The sequence below is a fragment of the Hordeum vulgare genome, chromosome 4H (assembly GCF_904849725.1).
Source record: "Hordeum vulgare subsp. vulgare chromosome 4H, MorexV3_pseudomolecules_assembly, whole genome shotgun sequence".
Classification (NCBI taxonomy): domain Eukaryota; kingdom Viridiplantae; phylum Streptophyta; class Magnoliopsida; order Poales; family Poaceae; genus Hordeum; species Hordeum vulgare.
In genome coordinates this window covers 169,576,882-169,600,576 of record NC_058521.1, presented here as the reverse complement: position 1 = coordinate 169,600,576, position 23,695 = coordinate 169,576,882, and the positions used below count along the sequence as shown (strand labels likewise).

The window sequence follows — 23,695 nt, the reverse complement described above, 5'->3', positions numbered from 1 at the left end:
AGATTTCTTTTAAGGATTAGATTACCAGTTTTTTTCTTACCATTAGGATTTTTTTTTTATATCCAAAAAGTGCAAAAAGTTCATTTATGTTCCCATACATCCATGCGAGTGTCAAGTTTCTCTATGATACAGGAATAGATGATATTTTACATCCTTTCAAAAGTTCACCGCCAGAAGAGGACCCCTACGGCTTTCATGAGCATGGTACACTGCAATGCATTGAATGATAATGGCAAGAAGGGAAATTCATGCAAGATAAGGCACAATTGCAAAGACACGTCCTATATAAAGGTGGCCATTTCAACTCCGAAGCACAAACCACAAAACCATACACATCTAAGCCTCAAAAACTGCTTGGGAGCAAAAAAAAAAAAAAAAAAAAAAAAAAAAAAAAAAAAAAAAGAGAGAGAGAGAGAGAGGGAAAGAGGAGTGAGCGAGAGTGAGAAGTGAGACATCATCCATCCTCAGACAATGGCTCTTGTTGCTGATGAACTCAAGGCCAAGGCTGAGGTGTACTACGACGATGAGATTTGCCAGCAGTGCACCAGGCTCCTGCTCAAGGAAGCAGGCCTCCCCAATGGCCTGCTTCCCCTGAAGGACATCATAGAGTGCGGCTATGTTGAGGAGACTGGGTATGTCTGGCTCAAGCAAAAGAAGAGGATAGACCACGTCTTCCAGGGCCTAGGAAGGGTGGTGTCTTATGGCACAGAGATCACTGCTTTTGCAGAGAAGGGCAGGATCAAGAAGGTCAAAGGGATAAAGACCAGGGAGCTCATGGTGTGGCTCCCAGTGGAGGAGATCTCCCTTGATGAACCAGCAACCGGTAAGCTCATCTGCAAGAGTATTGCCGGCTTTTCTAAGATCTTCCCTGCATCAGCTTTCCATATCCCAGAGAAGGAGAATAAGAAGGCCAACTGTGCCGGACCAAAACCACTGGTCCTCATGGAGAGAGCGCCACGAGTTGTTAGAACAACTGATCCATCTGCCGTCTAAGGGGCCGCCCTTCGATCCTGCTCCTTTGTAGTACTAAAAATAATCGTCGAACTGGTGCTTTACTATTTGCTTATGTACTTCAAATGTGATAGCCCAAAGTTCTGCCTATATAGCAGCGTACGGTTGTCCTGGTATTTATAAACCTCTAAGCCAACCGCACAAACTCCTTTTATGTACTTCATAGCTCTATGTTACTCATGTATTATGCTAGTGTCGAAAACGCCCTTATATTATGGGACGGAGGGAGTACCATATTATGGATGGATTTTATATGATATGCTTTCCCATTCTCTTTATCCATTTTTCTCAAGATAATATAATACTATGAGGTCCTTTAATTTCCCTTTCATCCTCAAAGAAACTAATGACAGGGCATGAGATAAAAAGAACAAATTTCACTACATGTCATATGGGTTTCCGGCTGAGTTTTACAGTAAAAGTTGGCATATTATCAAGAATGATCTCATGACAATGTTTCATGATCTGTTTGCTGGTCACCTACAACTCTTTCATTTGAATTTTGATACCATTACGCTGTTACCAAAGAAAGAGGGGGCGACACGTGAACAATTTCGTCCAATTTGTTTGCTAAATGTTAGTTTCAAGATTTTCACAAAGGTGGCAACGGACAGACTAACTAAGATGGCTCATTCGGTGGTGCAATCTACGCAAACAGCTTTTATGACTGGACGGAATATCCTAGAAGGGGTTGTTGTCTTGCATAAAACTTTACATGAAATTCATTCGAAGAAACTGGACGGGGTTATCTTTAAAGTGGATTTTGAAAAGGTGTATGATAAAGTTAAATGGTCCTTTCTGCAGCAAACCCTGCGCATGAAGGGGTTCGACGAGCTTTGGCGAAAGCATGTCGATTGTTTTATAAAAAAAGGAAGTTTCGGTATTAAGGTAAATGATGATGTGGGTCGTTTCTTCCAGACATTGAAGGGTCTAGACAAGGGGATCCAATGTCTTCTATTTTATTCAACATTGTTGCTGATATGTTGGCACTTATGATTAAGCGTGCCAACGAGAAGGACCTGATAGGGGGACTAATCCCGCATCTTGTTGACGGGGGCGTCTCTATTCTACAATATGTAGATGATACGATTTTTTTATGGAACACGATCTGCAAAAAGCTAGAAATATGAAACTCATCCTTTGCTTATTTGAGCAGCTATCGGGGTTGAAGATTAATTTTCATAAAAGTGAATTGTTTTTTTTGGTAAGGCCAAAAACAAACAGTACACTTATAATCAATTGTTCGGTTGTGAAGGTGGGAATTTACCTTTCACATATTTAGGGATTCCTATTCATTACCGAAAATTATCGAATAAGGATTGGAAATGCATTGAGGATCGATTTGAAAAAAAATTAAGTTGCTGGAAAGGCAAGCTTCTATCCTATGGAGGACGGTTGATACTTGTTAATTCAGTGTTAACAAGCATGCCTATGTTTCTCTTATCCTTTTTCGAGGTACCTATCGGGTTGCAAAAAGGTTGGATTTCTATCGATCTCGTTTTTTCTGGCAAATGGATGAGGTCAGGACTAAATATAGGCTCACTAGATGGGACATTATTTGTAGACCTAAAGAGCAAGGGGGTCTAGGAATCAAAAATTTAGAGACCAAAAATAGATGTCTACTCAGCAAATGGCTGTTTAGACTATCTATGGAAACAGAAGGTATGTGGGTACAGATTCTGACAAATAAGTACTTACAAAATAAGACCTTATCTCAGGTTACAGCACGACCAACTGACTCTCCTTTCTGGAAGGGTTTGATGCGGTCTAAAAACGCCTTCTTTAACAAACTAGGTTCATCATAGGAGATGGTGAATCCACTAGATTCTGGGAAGATACTTGGCTAGGGGAGATGCCTTTAGCTATTCAGTATCCGCAACTGTACCATATTGCACAACGTCGACAAGCGTCAGTTGCGTCAATATTATGCGAGTCACCTCTAAATATTCAATTTCGTAGATCCTTAATTGGTGACAGATGGATTAGCTGGCTACATCTTGTCAGAAGGTTGATGGGCATTAACCTCTCTGACAGACCCGATCGTGTTCATTGGAAGTTGACCACGAATGGAGTCTTTACGGTAAAATCTATGTACACGCATCTCATAGATTCAACACCTATTCCAAAATCAGCGCATATATGGAAGATCAAAGTTCCGCTTAGAATTAAGATCTTCATGTAGTTTGTTCACAAAGGGGTTATTCTAACGAAGGATAATCTAGCCAAGCGAAATTGGAATGGTAATCCTAGATGCAGCTTCTGTTCGGATAAAGAAAATATTAAGCACCTCTTTCTAGATTGTCCTATGGCTAAACTGGTTTGGCGTTCGATTCACATTGCTTTCAACATCGGCCCTCCAATAATATCAACACGTTATTTGGGATGTGGTTAAAGGGGGTTGATGTTCAAACTGCTTCACTTATTCGTATGGGATCATGTGCTCTATTGTGGGTTGTATGGAATTGCGGAAATGACTTAGTGTTTAACAGAAAACGCGATATTCACTTCTTGCAGGTTATTTTCAGGGCTACCGCACTGATCCGCACATGATCATTACTCACTCCTATAGAAGCCGGGGAGCCTATGGTTACTAGGTGTGTCCGTTGGGAGATGGTAGCACAGGGTATCTTCAACCGGTTTGGATGACGTTATACTAATAGGATAGGTGTTCAGTCATCTATTTCCATTGTCTCCTCCGGTTTGGGCGTGACAGATGCCTTGTATCATTTTTTATTCACTTTTTGCTACACGTTCCATGTACTTTGTTGAGACTTGGTTTTGATTTTAATATATGGTTGCATGCATCTCTCGATACAGAGGCCGGGGCTTTGCCTCCTTTTCTAAAAAAATTGTAAACATAACCCGTCAATGGTCTTCACAACCATTTATTGTCTCTTGCAGTAATAGATATTAGCACGTACAAGTACAGGCAGCAAGTGGAATGTGAAGGTTAACAGATATTGGCAGGTACAAGTACAGCAAGTGGAATATGACCAGTTTCATTAGTTATTCCAAGGCAGGGTAAAATGAAGGTTAACTGTACACACCACCAAGCATGGTTGACATGATCATTTTTGTATAGATAGGATTGAGATCCTAGAATAGTACAATACGTCATAAATAGTTATTCTAAGGACTACAAGGCCCGACTACTACTCCTTCCAAGGTTCGACCATCAGTATAGAAACAAATACCAACATTTACAACACTAAACTGACACTACAAGATCGATCTATCATTAAATACACTTATATTCTATCATGCAGGTTTTGGAAAGTCGGGCAAAGGCCAGTGCTGTTCCAATAAGACTTGGCGGCGCTTTCCTTTCGAAAAAGAAAACAAATAAATATTGCAGTGCTAAATCTAGACATGAATCCATGAGCTCATGCAGGAGGATGGATCTGCATTCATCCCTTAGGATGCATCAAATTGGATTAGGTAGTTACGCCTATGCATGTGAAGAAACTAAACCATAGAGCCTGCCCACCTACACCCACCCAGACAGGCATGAAACCATTTATCCCATAAACAGACCCTGCTGAGCTACACGAGTGTTAAATCCAGTCTCACCGCATCTTCTGCTGAGACTTTTCCCTCACCTTACATGCAAGGCAATGTACACAAGTTATGTGATAGCTAAACCTTTAAAGTCCTGGCCTGCAATCTTATACTCCGTATATATTTACGTTGTAAGGAGGCAAAATCCTACAAGAAGAAACAGAACTGCTCAAAACTAATCACTAAATATATTTTCCGAGGGCAGATTTTTTTTCCCAGTATTCTCTTGTACTACATATTTGAACACTGCTGGGATACCCAAGTAAGGTGGTAGGGCTGATCACATGATGGTTGCACTGATTTACTCCCTCCGTTCCTAAATATAAGTCTTTCTAGAGGTTCCACTAGGAAACTACACTAGGAAACTACATACGGATGTATGTAGACATACTTTAGAGTGTAGATTCACTCATTTTGCTCTGTATGTAGTCCCCTAGTGAAATCTCTAAAAGGACTTATATTTAGGAACGGAGAGAGTAGACCATAAATAGCAGCCATTAACTCACTTGACTTAAACGTATATATGCGCTCAGATCTAAAAAAAGTATGAAGGTGCTCATATGCTCAGTGAAACATTTTACCGGCATCGCGTTCAATTAAGAAGTGCGGAACTTACTTATGAGCTTAAGTATATTGCAAAAAGATATTTTGGTCTAGTAAAACACAAGGTAGTTGGTAAAAATTCAGCTGCATCTTCAGTCAAATCAAGAATTTTAACTTGTTTAGACGTTCTGGAGATAAGAACAAACTAAAGCAGAAGGAAATTACAAGGTACTTCTACTACTACAGTGAACAGTATATAACCATGTACATTTGAAATGCAAAATGTGAAGATTCCACTTGCCAGAACTTCTTATGTGCTTCGTCCAGAGGAAATATTACCCTACACAAATACAAACTAATCAAGATAAAGTTCTGAATAGGTCATGTGTACAGACAAAGGAACAACGAAACACACCAATATTGACTCACCAAAAGTTTGATGTTTTTTTATTGTTACCAAAGAAACAGAACTTGAATAGCTACTACAACAGCAGGTCTCAAGAAGAAATAGAATAAGAAATCGCATCGTCCTCAATGTAGTGAATCTTCTTGCGTGGAAATGGTCGCATAATGCATCTTATAAAGCGACTCAAAGGATCCTGCAAGCCTTCCATTTCATAGTGGCCAAATCGCCAGTCCCGCAATACAAAAGTTCGCTCAATAGGCCGATCTAGACCCCCTGTAAGCCAAAGAAGACCAGTAATGCTTAGATTTGGGAAGCAAACACTGCAGTACAACTCTGAATTTAGATAGCTGTTTTTTCTCAGCCCTCCTACAGCTCAATAAATAATTCAAACTGAGAATAGCTAAGCATATCTCAAACGTGATTATTATAACCAATTCAAGTGGAAATCTTAATCTTGAAGCTTAAAAGCAGTTGCAGGTCAAGGTCAAATCCCTGGACTCCTCCAAGCTTCCCGCCGTGGTTCGGATCTTCTTCAACGACGAGGGCTTTGACATCAAGATCGCACCTGAGCCGCCCAACCATGTGGGCCGCCCCGCTTCTCAGATGATGGCCCTGTGAGTCTATGTACTAGGGTCTTTGTGGGGCTGCAGCACATGGTCCTTTGTGGGGCTGCAGCACATGGTCCTTGTGGCTGTTAGGATAGAATCCTTAACCATCAAGGACTGGCAGTTAGGATAGCATCTTAAACTAGCATCTTAGCATATGCTTGGCTGGCTAGCAGTCTATAAATATGTATCCCCAACCCCTCAGGTTGGCATGGCATTGTGTGAGAAATAAACCAACGAAAATTGTCCCAACTATCCTAGTGTCATCCACAACTATCAATGCTCAGGCTGAAAGGTCTAACAAGTGGTATCAGAGCCGAGTTATCTTGTACCCTAAGCATTTCCTGCTCACCTCTCTCACCGGGAGCTGAGTAGCCTAAGCCGGTAGCAGCAGCTGCTCCGACTGCCCCTGGTTACCTCCCTCCCTCCGGACTGTCGAGCAGCAGCTCGTCAGCAACAGCCTCCTCTTCACGCAACAGCCCCCCTGCAGCGAGCCATGTTTGCAGGTCGCTCTCAGCACACGGCTACCTCGAGCATACGGCGCCGGCGGGAGGCCGAGCACGCTGTGGCAGAGGAGCGTGAGCGAGCAGCTGTAGAAACAGGTGCTGCGGCAGCAAAGGTGTCGAGGCTGGCTGCAGCGGAGGTAGAAGCAGCCAGGGCGGAAGTAGAAGCAGCAGCAGCAGCGGAGGTAGCACGTGAGGCTACGGCGGATGCCAAGGCACTCCGCGGCGGCTCCGGCAGCTCCAACGGCTCCGCGCCTGCGGACGACGGCGCCGACGCAGACCGCGCCAAAGTGGCGCAAGAGCGGACGGCGCAGTGGGCAGCCGAGCACGCCCGCGCTCCAGGTGGAGGTGCGCACGGCGATGGCGGCTGCAACGACCAGGACCGCGCCCTCTACGAGGTCCGGACTGTGGTCAGGGATGTTGGTCCCAGTGTTGGGTGGCCTACCCTCACTAAAACCAACTACGTCGAGTGGGCCGCGATCATGAAGATCAGGCTCCAGGTGCGGCGCCTGTGGGAGGCAGTCCAGGACAGCAACATCGACCACCAAGAGGATCGACGGGCGCTGGACGCCCTCATCGCCGCAGTCCCGCCCGAGATGCAGTTCTCGCTTTCCAACAAGCGGACTGCCAAGGAGACTTGGGACGCCATCGCCGCAGCACGCATCGGCAACGACCGTGCTCGCAAGTCCACACTGCAGGTACTTCGTAAGGAGTGGGAGAGCCTGGCCTTCAAGCCAGGTGAGGACATTGATGACTTTGCTCTCCGTCTCAACACTCTGCTGCAGAAGGTGGTGAAGTTCGGCGATGCCACCTACACCGAGGAGAGAGTTGTCGAGAAGCTTTTCCGGTGCATTCCCGAGAAGTACAAGCAGATGGCTCGCTCGATCGAGTCTTTGCTAGACCTCTCCACGATGACGATCGAGGAGGCGATAGGTCGCCTCAAGGTCGTCGACACCGACGAGCCACAGCCTCCCTCGGGGCCCATCACCACCGGCGGGAAGCTGCTCCTAACTCGGGAGCAGTGGGATGCCAGCCTTGGTGACAGGAAGAAGGGGGAGCCTTCTTCCACGACGGGCGGCCGCAAGCGCGGCAAGCAGTGCAAGGCGCGAAGAGGCCCCCCGGGCAAGGCACAAGGACGTGCCTAAGGTGACGCCCGCGGAGGCGCCAAGGACGGCGCCGCTAGCAAGCCCAAGCCGGCACAGGACAACAGTTGCAACAACTGTGGCCGGCTTGGCCATTGGGCCAATGAGTGTCGACAACCTCGACAAGGCCAGGCTCACGTCGCACAGGCGGAGGAGGAGGAGATGGCTCTGTTCATGGCGCATGCAAGCATCGAGCTACCTTCAGCGACACCAGTCGCAAAGGCTCTCCTCCACCTCGACGAGCCAAAAGCACACGCTCTTCTCGACGATGGCTCCGGGAAGGACAAGACTGCGGGGTGGTGCCTCGATACGGGCGCCACCCACCACATGACCAGTCGAAGGGAATTCTTCGCCGAGCTCGACTCCGACGCGCGAGGCTGCGTCAAGTTTAGGGATGCCTCCGCTGTGGAAATTAAGGGCGTCGGCTCCGTCATCTTCACCACCAAGACGGGAGAGCACCGGCTGCTCACCGGTGTCTACTACATCCCCGCGCTAAGGAACTCCATCATCAGCTTGGGACAGCTGGATGAGAACGGCTCATGCGTGCTGATTGAGCATGGGGTCCTACGCATCTGGGATCGCCAGCGTCGCCTTCTCGCCAAGGTACCCAGAGGTGAAAATCGACTCTACGTCCTTGATGTGCAGGTGGCACAACCGGTCTGTCTCGCTGTCCGTCGGGACGACGAGGCGTGGCAATGGCATGAGCGCTTTGGGCACCTTCATTTTGAGGCCCTGAAGCGTCTAAGTGCCAAGGAGATGGTGCGAGGCCTGCCATGCCTCGACCATGTGGAGCAGTTCTGCGACATCTGCGTGCTGACGAAGCAGAGACGACTCCCCTTTCCCCAGCAGGCGAGTTTTTGGGCCAAGGAGAAGCTGGAGCTCGTGCACGGAGATCTGTGAGGCCCGGTGACGCCAGCCACACCAGGAGGTCGACGCTACTTCCTGCTGCTCATCGACGATCTCTCTCGCTACATGTGGGTGATGGTCCTCGGCATTAAGGGAGAGCCGGCGGACGCCATCAGGCGCGCGCAGGTTGTTGTGGAGGCGGAGAGCAACCGCAAACTGCGCGTGTTGCGCACTGACAACGGCGGCGAATTCACGGCGGCTGAATTCGCGTCGTACTGCGCTGATGAGGGCATCCAGCGCCACTACTCCACGCCGTACAGCCCGCAGCAAAACGGCGTCGTCGAGCGGCGCAACCAGACGGTTGTGGGGATGGCTCGGGCTCTCCTCAAGCAGAGAGGGATGCCGGCTGTTTTCTGGGGAGAGGCGGTGCTAACGGCCGTCTACATCCTCAACCGCTCGCCTACTAAGGCACTCGACGGCAGGACGCCGTACGAGGCCTGGCATGGGCGGAAGCCGGCGGTCTCCCACTTGCGGGTCTTTGGCTGCCTTGCGTTCGCCAAGGAGCTCGGCCACATCGGCAAGCTCGACGACAGGAGTACTCCGGGAGTCTTCATCGGCTACGCGGAGGGCTCAAAGGCCTATCGCATCCTCGACCCAAAGACACAGCGTGTGCGCACGGCGCGAGACGTCGTGTTCAACGAAGGGCGAGGGTGGAAATGGGACAAGGCGGTGGACAACGGCTCGACGCCGACGTATGACGACTTCATTGTCGAGTACGTCCACTTCAAGGAAGCCGGGGGAGCAAGCAACTCCTCTTCGTCGAGCACGTCTACCCCAGCCCCCAAAACTACATCGACTTCGGTGCCTGCTACGCCGACGGCACCACAACCGGCGACGCCGCATACATCAGCCCCGGCAGTCACCACTCCGGGCTCGTCTTCATCAGCACCAGCTCATGCAGAGCACCACCCGATGAAGTTCGCTTCCCCGCTCACTCACGACGAGGAGCGCATCGACGCGTATCATGGCGGCGAACCGCTGCGGTATCGTATGATGGATAATCTACTCGGCTACCAGCCGGTGCCGGGACTGGTGCCACGCGACCTGGAGGCGCAGCTACAACTCGCGTGTGAGGACGGCGGACCTCGGTCCTTTGCAGAGGCCGAGAGAGACGCGGCATGGCGCGCCGTGATGCAGTTGGAGATGGATGCGGTCGAGTAGAACCGCACCTGGGAGCTCGCTGACCTCCCTCGTGGTCACCGCGCAATCACCCTTAAGTGGGTGTTCAAGCTGAAGAGGGATGGAGCCGGCGCCATCATCAAGCACAAGGCTCGCTTGGTGGCCCGAGGCTTCTTGCAGTAGGAAGGAGTCGACTTTGACGACGCTTTCGCTCCCGTGGCACGGATGGAGTCCGTGCGACTTCTCCTTGCGCTAGCTGCCCAAGAGGGCTGGCGTGTACATCACATGGATGTCAAGTCGGCATTCCTCAACGGCGACTTGAAGGAGGAAGTTTACGTGCATCAGCCACCGGGATTTGCGATCCCCGGCCAGGAGGGCAAGGTACTCCGCCTGCGTAAGGCTCTCTATGGCCTACGGCAGGCACCTAGGGCGTCGAACGCCAAGCTGGACTCCACGCTAAAGAAGATGGGCTTCGAGCAAAGCCCGCATGACCTGGTGGGCGTCTATGTTGACGACTTGGTGATCACCGACATCAAAGATGCAGAGGTGGCGGCGTTCAAGGAAGACATGAAGGCCACCTTCCAGATGAGTGATATGGGGCTCCTCTCCTTCTATCTAGGGATCGAGGTGCACCAGGATCACTCCGGGATCGCGCTTCGACAGTCCGCCTACGCCAAGCGCATCGTTGACCTAGCTGGGCTCACCGACTGCCACTCAGCTCTCACTCCGATGGAGGAGAGGCTGAAACTGAGCCGCGACAGCACGACGGAGGAAGTGGACGCTACGCAGTACCGACGCCTTGTGGGGAGCCTTCGCTACCTCGCACACACACAGCCGGACTTGGCATTCTCCGTCGGCTATGTCAGTCGGTTCATGGAGCGACCGACGTTGGAGCACCAGCAGGCAGTGAAGAGGATCGTCCGCTACGTGGCAGGGACCCTCGACCACGGCCTCCACTACCCTAGGTGTCCGGGGGCGGCACACTTCGTCGGGTACAGCGACAGCGACCACGCCGGCGACATCGACACCAGCAAGAGCACGAGCGGGATCCTCTTCTTCCTTGGCAAGTGTCTCGTGAGCTGGCAATCGGTCAAGCAGCAGGTGGTGGCCCTGTCCAGTTGTGAGGCCGAGTACATAGCGGCCTCCACCGCCTGCACTCAGGCGCTCTGGCTCGCTCGACTGCTTGGTGATCTCCTCGTCCGAGACACCAGAACGGTGCAGCTCCTGGTGGACAGCAAGTCCGCCCTGGCCCTGGCAAAGAACCCCGTTTTCCACGAACGAAGCAAGCACATCCGACTGAGGTATCACTTCATCCGCAGCTGTTTGGAAGAAGGGAGCATCGAGGCGAGCTACATCAACACCATGGACCAGCTCGCAGACCTGCTCACCAAGCCTCTTGGGAGGATCAAGTTCCTCGAACTCTGCTCCAGGATCGGGATGATTCGACTCTCCCACAAGACGACGTACAAGACTTAGGGGGAGAATGATGGATAAGTCTATGTACTAGGGTCTTTGTGGGGCTGCAGCACATGGTCCTTGTGGCTGTTAGGATAGAATCCTTGACCATCAAGGACTGGCAGTTAGGATAGCATCTTAGACTAGCATCTTAGCATATGCTTGGCTGGCTAGCAGCCTATAAATATGTATCCCCAACCCCTCAGGTTGGCATGGCATTGTGTCAGAAATAAACCAACGAAAATTGTCCCAATTCTCCTAGTGTCATCCACAACTATCAATGCTTAGGCTGACAGGTCTAACACCCTGCTCGCGGCGGCCAGGGGGGAATGACGACTACCGCAGGCGCCACAGGCGCTCGCGCCACTCCGACGAGACTTCAACGGCTTTGAGGACAGCCGGTCCCCCTCCCCCGCCCACCCTACGGCAGCCACCACATCTCAGGGTGGGGTGTAGGGGCACCGGACCGCTAGGCGGCAGCTACCTCTCCTGGCTGCTGCTCCCGCCCCACCCCATCCGCTGGGGGATGTCACCTCCGGGCTCCCCCCCTCTGGTGGTTGGGGACTCCCCGAGCCACGCGTCTGGCAAGAGTGACGTCTCCAGTGTGGGACTGTTGGTGCTCCCGGCATCGTCCCCTCGCTCCCCCACCTTTGCCTCCGCACTGTCCTCCTTCCCTAACCCCGAGGCTGCTCCTGTGACAACGATGGTGCTGACGGGTCTCACCGGCCCTAACACGGCCATGGACGGCCTTGCTGCTGGCGATGACTCGACATCGGGTGGCCCTCCGGCGGCTGTGGAGGAGGGGCCCCGCTCCCCTCTGAGTCGGCCGGCTTCCCCCGGGCTCCCCCTCCGTCGCCTACTCCGGGCCTTTTCTCCAGCTGCTCCGTGTCTGCCTGCCCCTCACCCCCGCCTGTCGTCGGTGTAGTGGGGCCCTCGGTGGTTGACCATTCTGCTGACGGCCCACCCTCGCCCGCCACGGACGGCTGCTTACTCCAGGAGGGGTAGGTCCACATCGACTCCGGTGGCTTCTTCCCGACGCAGTGCTCGTATCGATGCGTCCCGGCCTCCTGGGAGCCCAGCCCTACCCATCCCGGAGCGTGCAAAGCTTCCGGCAACAGCCTGCAACCTCGAGCCAAGTATTCCAGTCATTCCTGCTAGCTCTTCCACCTGCTCGTTTTCCGCTCTCGAGTCCGCCCCGCTTAGCCACCTCACGAAGGTCGTGGCGAACTCGGCGATCATCTTCAGGGGGGAAGTAGACGCCCCCCCCCCTTAGTTCAGATTGAAGCGATCCGCCCCCGGGAAATCCTGGACGGGCGGCTTGGCTGAGACCCGTGCTCGCCTAGCTGCATCCCCGGCCCCCGACCCCAGTGCGCCGCCCCCACCTCACGATCGGCTGGTCGGACCTCAACGGCGGTCACTGAGATTCGGGGCTGCACCCGCCCCCGCACCGCGGCACTCCTTGCACAAAGCGCCTCCCGTGTCCTAGGGTCAAGCAGCCCCCCGATGGCTGCTTGATGTGGACACTCTTTTGGAACATCCGTGGCTTCGGCCAAGATGGTCGTCGCCGCCAACTCATCGAGTATATGCGAGATGAACGAATAGACATTGTGGCCATTTAGGAAACCACGCGCTCGGAATTTTCCCTGCCAGAACTCGACCGGCTGAGCACCCACCTGTTTGTCTGGCATTGGCTCCCTTCTAGTGGGATTACCAGCCACTCGGGTGGCATCATTTTAGGTGTGAAGGATGCCACTTTCGAGGTGGGTAGCATGGACCGGGGCGAGTTCTTTGTCAGTATGGAGCTCTTCGAGTGGGCTCTCAACTTCAAATGGGAAATCATCATAGTCTATGGCACGGTCGACCATCGGCGCTCCACGACCTTCCTCGACGAGCTGAGGAGGAAGGTCTCGGCCGCTCCTCTCCCGGTGGTGCTGGTGGGTGGCGACTTCAACCTGCTCCGCTTTGCGGAAGATAAGAATAACGACTTAGTGAACTTCCCTCGGATGCAGATGTTCAACGACTGCATTGCTGATCTTGGCCTCTGAGAACTAGATAGGGTTGGTGCCAGATACACTTGGACCAACCGGCAGGCTGACCCGACCGGATCCGTCTTAGACCGGGTCCTGGTCTCTACCGACTGGGAGCTGCGGTGCCCCCTCGCTTCCCTCCGGGCGATCACCCGGATGGGGTCGGATCACATCTCGCTGCTCCTCTCCTCGGAGGATGATCGCACCCCCTCCCCCGAGGTTCCGCTTCGAGACTTTTTGGCTCAACCAGCCCGGTTTCATCGACGCCGTTTCTGCCCGATGGCTGGAGGCTCATACCTCCCCCCACCGCTCCATTTCGGCTGTCGACAATTGGCATTTCTGTGCCAAGTGCGCGGGACAGTTCATGAAGGGCTGGGGCGCGAACCTAGGTCAGGATTTGCAGGAACACAAGAAATCCATTCTTGTCTCCATTCAGGCTCTTGACCTCCGAGCGGACTTGGTGGGCCTGTCCCCGAACGAGTGGATGCTTCGGTACAACCTGGAACACCAGCTCTCGACCATCTACACTGACGAGGAAGCTTATTGGTGCCTCCACGGGACCCAAAAGTGAGTTCTCAAGGGGGGCGCCAATACGGCCTATTTCCAGGCTATTGCCAATGGCCGGCGCCGATGGAACTCCATTCCCTTGCTTTGGGATGGAGAGACCCTCCTTCAGCGCCCAGCGCACATCCGCGACCACGTCGATGGCTTTTCCAAGGCCTTGTTCTCCTCCGTACCTAGGAGTGGTTTAGCCCTGGCGCCAGACTTCTGGACTGACCATCAGTGTGTCTTTGCCGAGGAGAATGCTGCCCTTACGGCCCCGTTCTCTGAGGAGGAGGTGTGGACTGCCATCAAGGATACGAGTGCATCCTTTACGCCGGGTCCGGATGGGCTGCCGGTCAAGTTCTTCCAATCCTTCTGGAGCTCCGTTTGAGGAGTTTTATATTGGTGACATCGACCTCCACAGCCTTAACTATGGGACCATCACGTTGATTCCCAAGGTGACCGGCACTTCAGACATTCGTCGGTTCCGGCCTATCACGATGATCAATGTGATCTTCCGTATCCTGGCAGGGTACTCCAATAGGGTGACCCCACTGGTCGACCACATTACCCATCCCGATCAATCGGCCTTCATCAGAGGCCGCTACATCCTGGATGGGGTTCTGGTATTCCATGAGGTCCTTCACGATGTTCGCGCCAAACACCTAAAGGCCGTCTTCCTGAAGATAGACTTCCACAAAGCTTATGACACGGTCAGTTGACCCTTCCTCCGGTAAGTGTTGCAGCGGAAAGGTTCCGACGACCGTTGGATCTCCCGGGTCATGCAGCTGGTATCGTCTGGTCAAACCCCGGTTAACATCAGTGGGGAGATCGGCCCCTACTTCCCCACCCTGTGTGGGGTTAGGCAGGGAGACCCCTTCTCCCCTTTTTTGTTTAACATGGTTGCGGACGCTTTGGCCACTATCCTTGATAAGGCCAAATCCGCATGACATATCTGCAGTGTCGTACCTCACCTAGTGGAGGGCAATGATGTGTCCCTCTTGCAGTACGCCGACGATACCATCATCATGGTCGAAGGCTCCACCACCGATATCACGAACTTGAAGTTTCCTTTGCTTTCAGCAGATGTCGGGACCGGATGGGTTTCCAGCTGAGTTTTATAAAAAGTGTTGGCATATTATAAAGGATGATCTTATGCCTATGTTTCATGATTTGTTTGATGGTCAGCTTCAGCTTTTTCACCTAAATTATGGAACAATAACGTTGTTGCCAAAAAAGGGGGAAGCCATCCGCATTGAGCAGTTCAGGCTGATATCCCTGCTCAATGTGAGTTTCAAAATTTTCACAAAGGTTGGCACGAACCGGCTAACAAAGATAGCTCATTCTGTTGTACAACCAACTCAGGCTGCTTTCATGCCTGGACGACACATCCTAGAGGGGGTTGTCGTCTTGCACGAAACGTTACACGAAATTCATAAAAAGAAATTAGATGGGGTTATCTTTAAGGTGGATTTCAAAAAGGCTTACGATAAGGTCAAGTGGCCATTCCTTCAGCAGGCCTTACGTATGAAAGGGTTCAATGAGTCCTGGAGGGATCAGGTGTCCTCTTTCATTCAACAAGGAAGTGTTGGAATTAAAGTTAATGATGACATAGGTCATTACTTCCAGACTCACAGGGGACTGAGACAGGGTGATTCAATGTCCCCAATGTTGTTCAACATAGTAGCGGATATGCTGGCAGTCCTTATTGGTCGGGCTAAAGTGAACGGCTATGTACGAGGGCTGATCCCGCACCTGGTAGAGGGGGGAGTATCCATACTACAATATGCAGATGACACGATAATTTTTATGGAGCATGACCTTGCAAAAGCTAGAAACATGAAGCTAGTGCTTTGCCTTTTCGAACAATTATCTGGGCTTAAAATTAATTTTAACAAAAGCGAGTTGTTCTGCTTTGGGAGAGCAAACGAGGAACAAGACGCGTATAGGCAACTATTTGGGTACGGAATGGGTTCGCTACCATTTAGCTACCTAGGAATCCCAATTCATCATAGACGATTGACGAATACGGAATGGAAATTTATTGAGGATAGATTTGAAAAGCGACTAAGCTGCTGGAAGGGCAAGCTGATGTCGTATGACGGAAGGCTGGTGCTCATAAACTCGGTGTTATCAAGCTTGCCGATGTTTCTTCTGTCTTTCTTTGAAGTACCAGTGGGGGTACGGAAAAGATTAGATTTCTATCGCTATCGTTTCTTCTGGCAATGTGATGAGGCTAAGAAGAAATACAGACTAGCTAAGTGGGATATTATTTGCAGACCAAAAGATCAAGGGGGCTTAGGCATTGAAAATTTAAAGGTTAAAAATAGATGCCTGCTTAGCAAATGGCTATTCAGGATGTCTACTGAGACTGATGGGATGTGGCTACAAATTTTGAGAAATAAGTACTTACATTCTAAGTCTCTGGCGCAAGCCACTGCTCGACCTACTGACTCACCTTTTTGGAAAGGGTTAATGAAGGTGAAGGTAGCTTTCTTTCAAAGGGTCAAGTTTTTGGTCGGTGATGGAGCCATGACCAGATTCTGGGAAGACACATGGTTGAGGGATACGCCGTTGGCTTTGCAATATCCTTTCCTTTATAATATTGTACGACGTAAGGAAGATTACGTTGCCACAGTATTTCAATCAATACCTCTAAATATTCAATTTAGGCGAGCGATAGTGGGAGAAAGATGGACTGCCTGGATGCACTTGGTAAGACGTTTGATGGATGTTCAACTGTCGGACCAGGTAGATTCCATTCACTGGAAATTAACTACGTCTGGTAGGTTTACAGTGAAATCAATGTACAATAATCTCATTAATTCTGGAAAACTTTCGAGATCTTCACATGTTTGGAAGAATAAAGTGTCGCTCAAAATTAAGAGTTTCATGTGGTTCATACACAAGGGGGTTGTGTTAATCAAAGATAATTTGATTAGAAGACGATGGATAGACAGTCCTAAATGTTGCTATTGTGATCAAAATGAAACGGTTAAACACCTCTTTCTTGACTGTCCTTTGGCTAAACTTTTATGGCGCACTATACAAATAGCCTTTAACATTTCTCAACCAACAAGCATTAACACGCTATTTGGGACGTGGCTCAGCGGAGTGGACGTAACCATAGCAAATCATATCAGGATTGGAATAAGTGCGCTATTTTGGGCTATATGGAACACGAGAAATGATCTGATTTTTAATGGCAAAAATATTCACAATTTTTTGCAGGTTATTCACAGAGCTACAGCTTGGATCCGTATGTGGTCGTTACTCAGCCATGTGGACTCCAGGGAGCTTATGGCTATTGGATGCAACCGCTGGGAGACGGTAGCACAGGCTATCTTCAACCGGTTTGGATGGCGAGCTACTAATAGACTAGGTGTATAGGCATCGTAGTTTATTTGTTTGTTTTCGCCGGTTGTGGCAATTATTCTCCGCTTGCAAGTGGTTTTTATCCAACTTTTCACTGTACTGCACAACTTAAGACTTTGTTTGGTTGCTTGCTTAATAAAATGGCTGCATGCATCGATTGATGCAGAGGCCAGGGGACTGATCCTCCTTTTCTAAAAAAAAAGAACATCCCGGACAGACTGAACTGTCAGTTGGGTTCCTTACCCACCTCCTACCTAGGGATCCCCATTAGTCCCTTGCGCCTCTCGGTGGCTAACCTGAGGCCTGCGGTGCTCAAGCTCCAGCATCGTATCGAGCCTTGGCAAGGCCGGTGGCTGTCGAAAGCGGCTCGGACGATCTTCATCAACTCTTCCCTATCTAGCCTGCTTTTGTTCATTATGAGCTTCTACAACCTGCACGAAACACTCCACCATGAGACCAGTACCGTCCAGGCTAGATTCTTCTGGGTTGGTGATGGCGATAGACAGAAGTATCATATGGTTCGCTAGCCCGATATATGCCAGCCACGTGACCAAGGCAGACTCGGGATCATGTCATCCAAGCGCATGGACATACCCTCTTGTCCCGGTGGCTATGGGGGACCGCTAAGGGGGAAGGTAGTCTCTGGCTCCGTATCATCCAAAGCAAAACCTACGCGGACAGCCGCTGGCCTTCTGTCGGAGATTGGGAGGCTCACAGTTTTGGCAGTCAGTCATCCAGCTGCTCCCGGTCCTCCGCATGGGGACCTCCATTGAGGTGGGCTCTAGGACCTCCACCCTGTTTTGGTTCGACCGGTGGGCGGGACCCCTTTGCTGCCCGCTTCCCTGACCTGTTTGCAATCGTGGTGGACCCGCGGATCTCTGTCGAGGCGGCCCTTATTGACTTAGGGCGCCTTGCTTTCCGGCAGCCATTTGGCCCCTCGGACATCGTCGCATGGCACGAGCTCCTGCGACCGTCGCCCTCCACGAACTGGACATAGACCAGATTGCCGATCGCACCTCGTGGCATCTAGAGCCATCGGCCAAGTTCTCCGCGAAGTCTCTTTACAGGGCCATCGCATCCACTCCCGCTCCGGAGCCCTTTGAGCTGATCTCGAAGATCATGCTCCCCTTGAAGATTAGGATCTTTATGTGGCAGTGGATCCGCGGCCGGGTCCCATCCGGAGTGGAGGTGCTCAAGCAAAATGGCCTGGGAGATCGGCAGTGCCCCCTATGTGGGACTCCGGAAGACTCGAACCACATCTTCTCGTGCGTTTCCGCCCAGGTCCAACCTCCGTCCGCGAGACCATTGGGGGACATTGGTGTAACACCAACTTCCCCGACCTTTACGCCGAGATCCAGGCCTCCCCTCCTTCGGGACGGCGCATTAGATGGCTGGTTATAGGTGTCCTCGCGTGGACGCTCTGGACGGTCTGAAATAAGCTTGTAATTCAACGTGCCTCTTAGACGTGCGACTGACGCGGTGTTCAAAATGTGTGGTTATATGCAGCTCTGGTGGCTGCTTAGCCGCCAACATGACCAGGACGCCATCAACTCCATCATCGCAGACCTCCGGACGATGGCCTCCCGCTTGGCGCCGCCGCTCCCTCCGCCACCACCCGAGCCGGATTAGCTCCTTCTATCGCGGTCTTTTCCGCCTTTGTTTTTTGTTTTTATTTTAGGGCTTGTTGAGTTGTGCCCTCAGCACTCAGCAGAACCCCCCTTACTTGGTGTCGTGCTACCTTGGGTGTGTGTGTGTGTGTGTGTGCTCGGATTTGGATTTATGCTTGTACTCGTGGCTTGGTGGTTTGCTTTATATATATAAAGCGGGGCGAAAGCCTTTTTGGGTAAACAAGCCACCACCTATAAATCCTGACAATTCACTTCTTTACAAGAATGCTTTAAGAGAATCAATAGCTACCTGCATACATACGACCATGTTTATCTACTTCCCTGTAAAATGGGCGTGTTTTCTTCTGAATCGCAGCTTTTTGCAGTTCCCTCCAAGCAGATGTTCTGTCATGTCTCGTAATTTTTCCAGTTGTGACAACCTGGAACAAATATGTGCGCTTAATGACAAATATGCACAAGAAAATGCAAACTATTGATGGAAACGACATGTCTAGCAATGTTTCACATTTTAAAGGACCAAATTTAACAAAAAAGAACAAACTTATATTTTAGAGACAAGTAACAGACTTATCATGTTGCCAAGATTCACAGAAACTAGAAGGTACCTTGGAGAACAAATAGTACGAAGGGCGAGGTTCCCGTGCTAGGTTATTAGCACGGTCAACACCAACAAGCCCAAACTTGGGACCATAGCCATCAGCCCATTCCCAATTATCCGACGTTGTCCAGAATAGATAGCCAAGCACACGCACACCCTTCAAACAATATGCTTATTAGTGTGCTGAAGTTACGCACATTGAACTTAAGTTTGGGCTTGATTGACTAAGAACATACCATTAAAATGGCCGCATATATGGCTAACAGGTGCTCCAGCATATATGGTTTCCGAATCAGATCAGTCTCATCAGAAACTCCATTTTCAGTAATGATAAAAGGTATGTTTAAGCTCTTGTATCGCTCATTGAACTTAAGTAGGATGCGCAACAACCCATCGGGATAAACTCCACGACCAGATTCACTGTATTCATCATTTTCCACAAGCTTTAGACCAGGTCCTGATATTACCTCCTGCATTTAAGTGGAAAAAATAGAAATGTTGTCATATAGAGGACCAGGCAATTTATTTACACAGATAGTACTTAACCCACCTGACCATAGTAATTGAGGCCAATAAAGTCCAATTTGTCACAGATGCTATCGATGTAAGGGAATAGGGTCATTGAGTTAGCTATTGTGACAGCCGCAACATCAAATAGACCATATGGCCGTGTAAATGATACATGATGTGATACACCAACTATTGGCATCATTGCATTCTTGCTGCCATCAAAAGGAGAATGGTTAGATAAAATGAGGAACACATTCTTGCATTGAACTCAGCATCGTCGCATTCTTGCTGCCGGTCAGTAAATGAATGGTCAGGAAAAGAGGGGACACATACTCTAGCTATTCAACTCATATACTAGTATATATATTCATCAATACAATGGCCCAAGATCCTATTTACCTTTCTGAATGAATGTAGTCATAAGCTTCAGCATGTGCAACAGCCATCCAATGCAAAGCTTGATTATATACACCAGTTGGTAAAGCAGATGTTGCTACTTCAATTGCATTAGGATCTCCACCAGGCCAAGCTCCAGCACAATAAGTTAGCATCACAAACACATGTGGTTCATTGAAAATCACCCAGTAGTCCACTAAATCTGACACACGATCAACAACAAGCCTACACAACAAAACTAATGCGATTTTTCAAGAGCCCATAAACAAGAAAAGAACATCCCAATGAAGAACGTATCTGTGTGGCCAGTTTGACTGCCAGAGAAGAGTACCTTACAAAATCCATGAAATAATTAACGGTTTTTTCCATCTTCCACCCACCATATTCCCCAGCCCAAGGTGGAAGCGAGTGATGAAATAAGGTAAGCATTACTTTCATCCCATGCTCACGAACTCTTTGAATGATCCATCTATACCGCTCAAGTGCAGCAAAATTAACCTAGAAAATACACAATGTATGCCTTAGTTTCACCAATACAGAGATTTACATGCTACAAAGGAGAGAAACAATGTACTGTTATGGGAGGCATATGAAGTTCATAATCATGCTCCCATGCATCAACTTACCGTGCTCTTGAAATCTTCAGTTGGTTCCTTAGGCATTATTCTCGTCCAGTCTACACCCATGCGGAAAACAGTAACGCCGGTTTCCTTAGCAAGTTTCAACTCAGTATCAGGATCAGACCAAAATTTAAGCCTCTCTTGCCTGAACAAATAGATTGAGTTCACAGACATGTGAGAGTTCATTTCACATAAGCAACATGTTAGGCACAAAACACACCCAGATAACCGGACCAACAATAAAAAGATCAATAGTAACATGAAGAATTATCATAAATAGATAATTGTAAATATGCATTTATGCTCTTCCCTTGGCACCATATTTACAAATGGAACTGATATCTAAATTAGGAAGAAGGCAATAACATGAGAAGATCATCAGCCAGTTAAGGCAAACTGAAGTCCTTTCTTAGTGGGCGGTTTCTATAGGGGCGTACCGACATAAACGCTGCCAGGTGCACAGGACACTGGGTAGAAATGCTAGTTAACATATACATATAGTCCATATGTGTGTGACATCCCTGATCCAAATAACTAAACATTGGCCAGCCATCTGGGCCAAGCCAACAGCCCAGGCGTCCGAAGACTGGATTCCCCCTTATGCTAGAAACTGATCCCAATCTTTGCATATGTGCTCTTTGTTTTAGCATGACTACACATACATCCGGTAACTTTTTCCCTGGGTCCACCCCTGGGTTTCTTATCATGAAAAAGAGGCCTTGAATCACAGAACTAAACTATCTCTTCATTCAGAAACAGTTTTGTCACGAACATAGATGTACTTACGGGCATGGAACATTGTGCCAAGCAGCAACATTATGGCTGCAGTTATCTTCACCACTAGTATCTTCACCCTCAGAAAACTTTTCAAATCCTCTGAGCATAGCCTCCATGGCTACCCTAAGAGGCTTCCTTTTCTCTTCATCGGTACCCTTTTCGTCCCCTCTTAGCCTAGAAGATGGCTGAGAGCCTCCATCACCACCAGCAGAGGCCATCACTGCATCGACTGGTTTCTGGTTGCGCATGGACTCCTTGTCATCACCGGATTGTTCGGTAGCAAACTGAAGCCAAGCATCGTCCAACCTGTCTTCAACATGTGCAGGCGCCGTCGCTAACCCGAAGAAGAAATCATCATCTTCTGCAAACAATTTGACGCATCATCAGGGATTTTTGATAGTACAAGTATGCTAAAGAAAATGTGAAACATGCAACCAGTTTTCGTCTATTTCGATGTTTTCCAAAAGTGTAAACCAAACTGTGCCAACGAAGATCCACAAATAAATTACTGCGTGACAACAGTAAAATCTGATCAACCACACCCACAGCACCACAGTTTAAAAAAAATGAATCGATTAGGTTGATCAATTGGCAGCCAATGAATTTGACCTTTCCGGAAAAAATAAATACACAATGAATTGGCGATAACCGACCAAATTTATCGTTACCATATAGCCAATCGCATCAATGTAGGCCTTTCTGAGGAGGCAGATATTGACATGGTTCAGTGAAGAGAACCAGGAGGAACGCGATTAGGGTCGGGAACTGTGACCTGCTGCAGTGGCGGAGGAGGGCAGAGAGCGGAAATCGGCGACGGGGTCGGCCGACTCGTCGATGGGGCTGCGGATGCGGCGGAGGTGGCGCCGCCGGAACCGCGCGTAGGAGGCCGCGTTGGCCGCCGTCGCGGCCGCCGCCGCAAGGACGATGAGCTTCGCGGCCACCGCCAGGAAGGCCGGCCATGGCATTTCCGTAAATACTAATACTCGGCGAGGTTTTCTTTATTTTTTCTGGGAGAGAAGATAGGAGTGGCGGGAAGAGTACCGCGGCGGCCCCAGGGATGAGGGTAGGGGCTTGGTCCGTTGGTCGAGGGCCCACAAGAACACGTGGCGTCAGCAGGTGTTGTTCCCAGATTTTTCGGGGCCCACCAGTGAGTGGGACCGTTGACGAGTGTGTGAGATTTTTTAGATCGTCTTTGTGTAGCCATGCAACAATGCTACTCCCTTCCTATGTAAACTCGACTACTCCCTCCGTTCTTAAATATAAGACATTTTAGAGATTACATTATAGATTATATATGGATGTATATAAATATATTTTAAAGTATAGATTCATTTGCTCTGTATGTAGTCTATAGTGTAATCTCTAGAAGGTCTTATATTTAGGAACGGAGGGAGTAGTACGCATTGCGAGGGACAATAAATAAGTCTATTATGAGTCATTCAACTTTAGCTTTTCAATCATTGTGTTATTACTTTGCTATGTTGTCGCCTTATTTTAAATTTGTGTTCTCTTTAACTCTATCAACTTGTTGAGTTTCATCTTCCCTGATAATAAAGAGCGCAGTGCTTCTGTCGTCCGTCATCGGTCATTTTGCAGAAAAGCCCTCGCAGTTTCGGTTAATTAACCCGCAGTTCAACTTTAAGTCAGAACTAACTGTTTTCTACCGTTTTGCAGAAAAGTCCTCATAGTTTTAGATAATCAACCCGCGGTCCATCTTTTAGTCAGAGCCGAACCGTTTTTTGCATTTGACAGAAAACTCCCTCATGTTTCAGGTAATCAACCCGCCGTCCCTATTTAAGTCAACCGAAACTTTTTTTGTTTTAACAAAAAAACCCTGACTTTTCAGTTAATCAATCCATATTTTATCTAAAACAAAATTATCCATATCTTTTAAACCGTAACTCCGATTTTAATATGTTATATATGAAATTTGATTGAAAAAATGTGTAGAATCTAAATAGGATGTTATTTTT

The 23,695-nt window shown here is 49.3% G+C and overlaps 2 protein-coding genes across 2 annotated transcripts; one reads left to right on the top strand and one right to left on the bottom strand.

The window, feature by feature from the left end:
• The first annotated feature begins 322 nt into the window (after positions 1-322).
• Positions 323-1,289, top strand: LOC123446289. The gene has a single exon (XM_045122963.1). It carries the CDS (start codon positions 472-474, stop codon positions 991-993), a length of 522 nt encoding a protein of 173 aa, XP_044978898.1. The 5' UTR covers positions 323-471; the 3' UTR covers positions 994-1,289.
• Positions 1,290-5,241: 3,952 nt separating this feature from the next.
• LOC123448303 (beta-glucosidase-like SFR2, chloroplastic) lies at positions 5,242-22,766 on the bottom strand. The gene is made up of 11 exons (XM_045125148.1): positions 22,495-22,766; positions 21,732-22,083; positions 20,952-21,090; positions 20,657-20,823; positions 20,329-20,550; positions 19,970-20,141; positions 19,656-19,889; positions 19,427-19,576; positions 19,111-19,240; positions 5,542-5,791; positions 5,242-5,452 (listed from the first exon to the last, which is right to left on the bottom strand). The coding sequence occupies exons 1-10, from the start codon at positions 22,685-22,687 to the stop codon at positions 5,610-5,612; spliced, it is 1,941 nt and encodes a 646-aa protein (XP_044981083.1). The 5' UTR covers positions 22,688-22,766; the 3' UTR covers positions 5,242-5,452; positions 5,542-5,609.
• Between the last annotated feature and the right edge of the window lie 929 nt (positions 22,767-23,695).

Bases quoted from the DNA above. Each gene is read 5' to 3' on its own strand.
- LOC123446289 (XM_045122963.1), top strand. From the start codon at position 472: ATGGCTCTTGTTGCTGATGAACTCAAGGCCAAGGCTGAGGTGTACTAC.
- LOC123448303 (XM_045125148.1), bottom strand. From the start codon at position 22,687: ATGCCATGGCCGGCCTTCCTGGCGGTGGCCGCGAAGCTCATCGTCCTT. The intron at 20,551-20,656 runs GTACTCTTCTCT...TTTGTTGTGTAG, and splicing joins TATTTCATGGATTTTGTAAG to GCTTGTTGTTGATCGTGTGT. The intron at 19,241-19,426 runs GTACCTTCTAGT...TATTTGTTCCAG, and splicing joins CGTACTATTTGTTCTCCAAG to GTTGTCACAACTGGAAAAAT.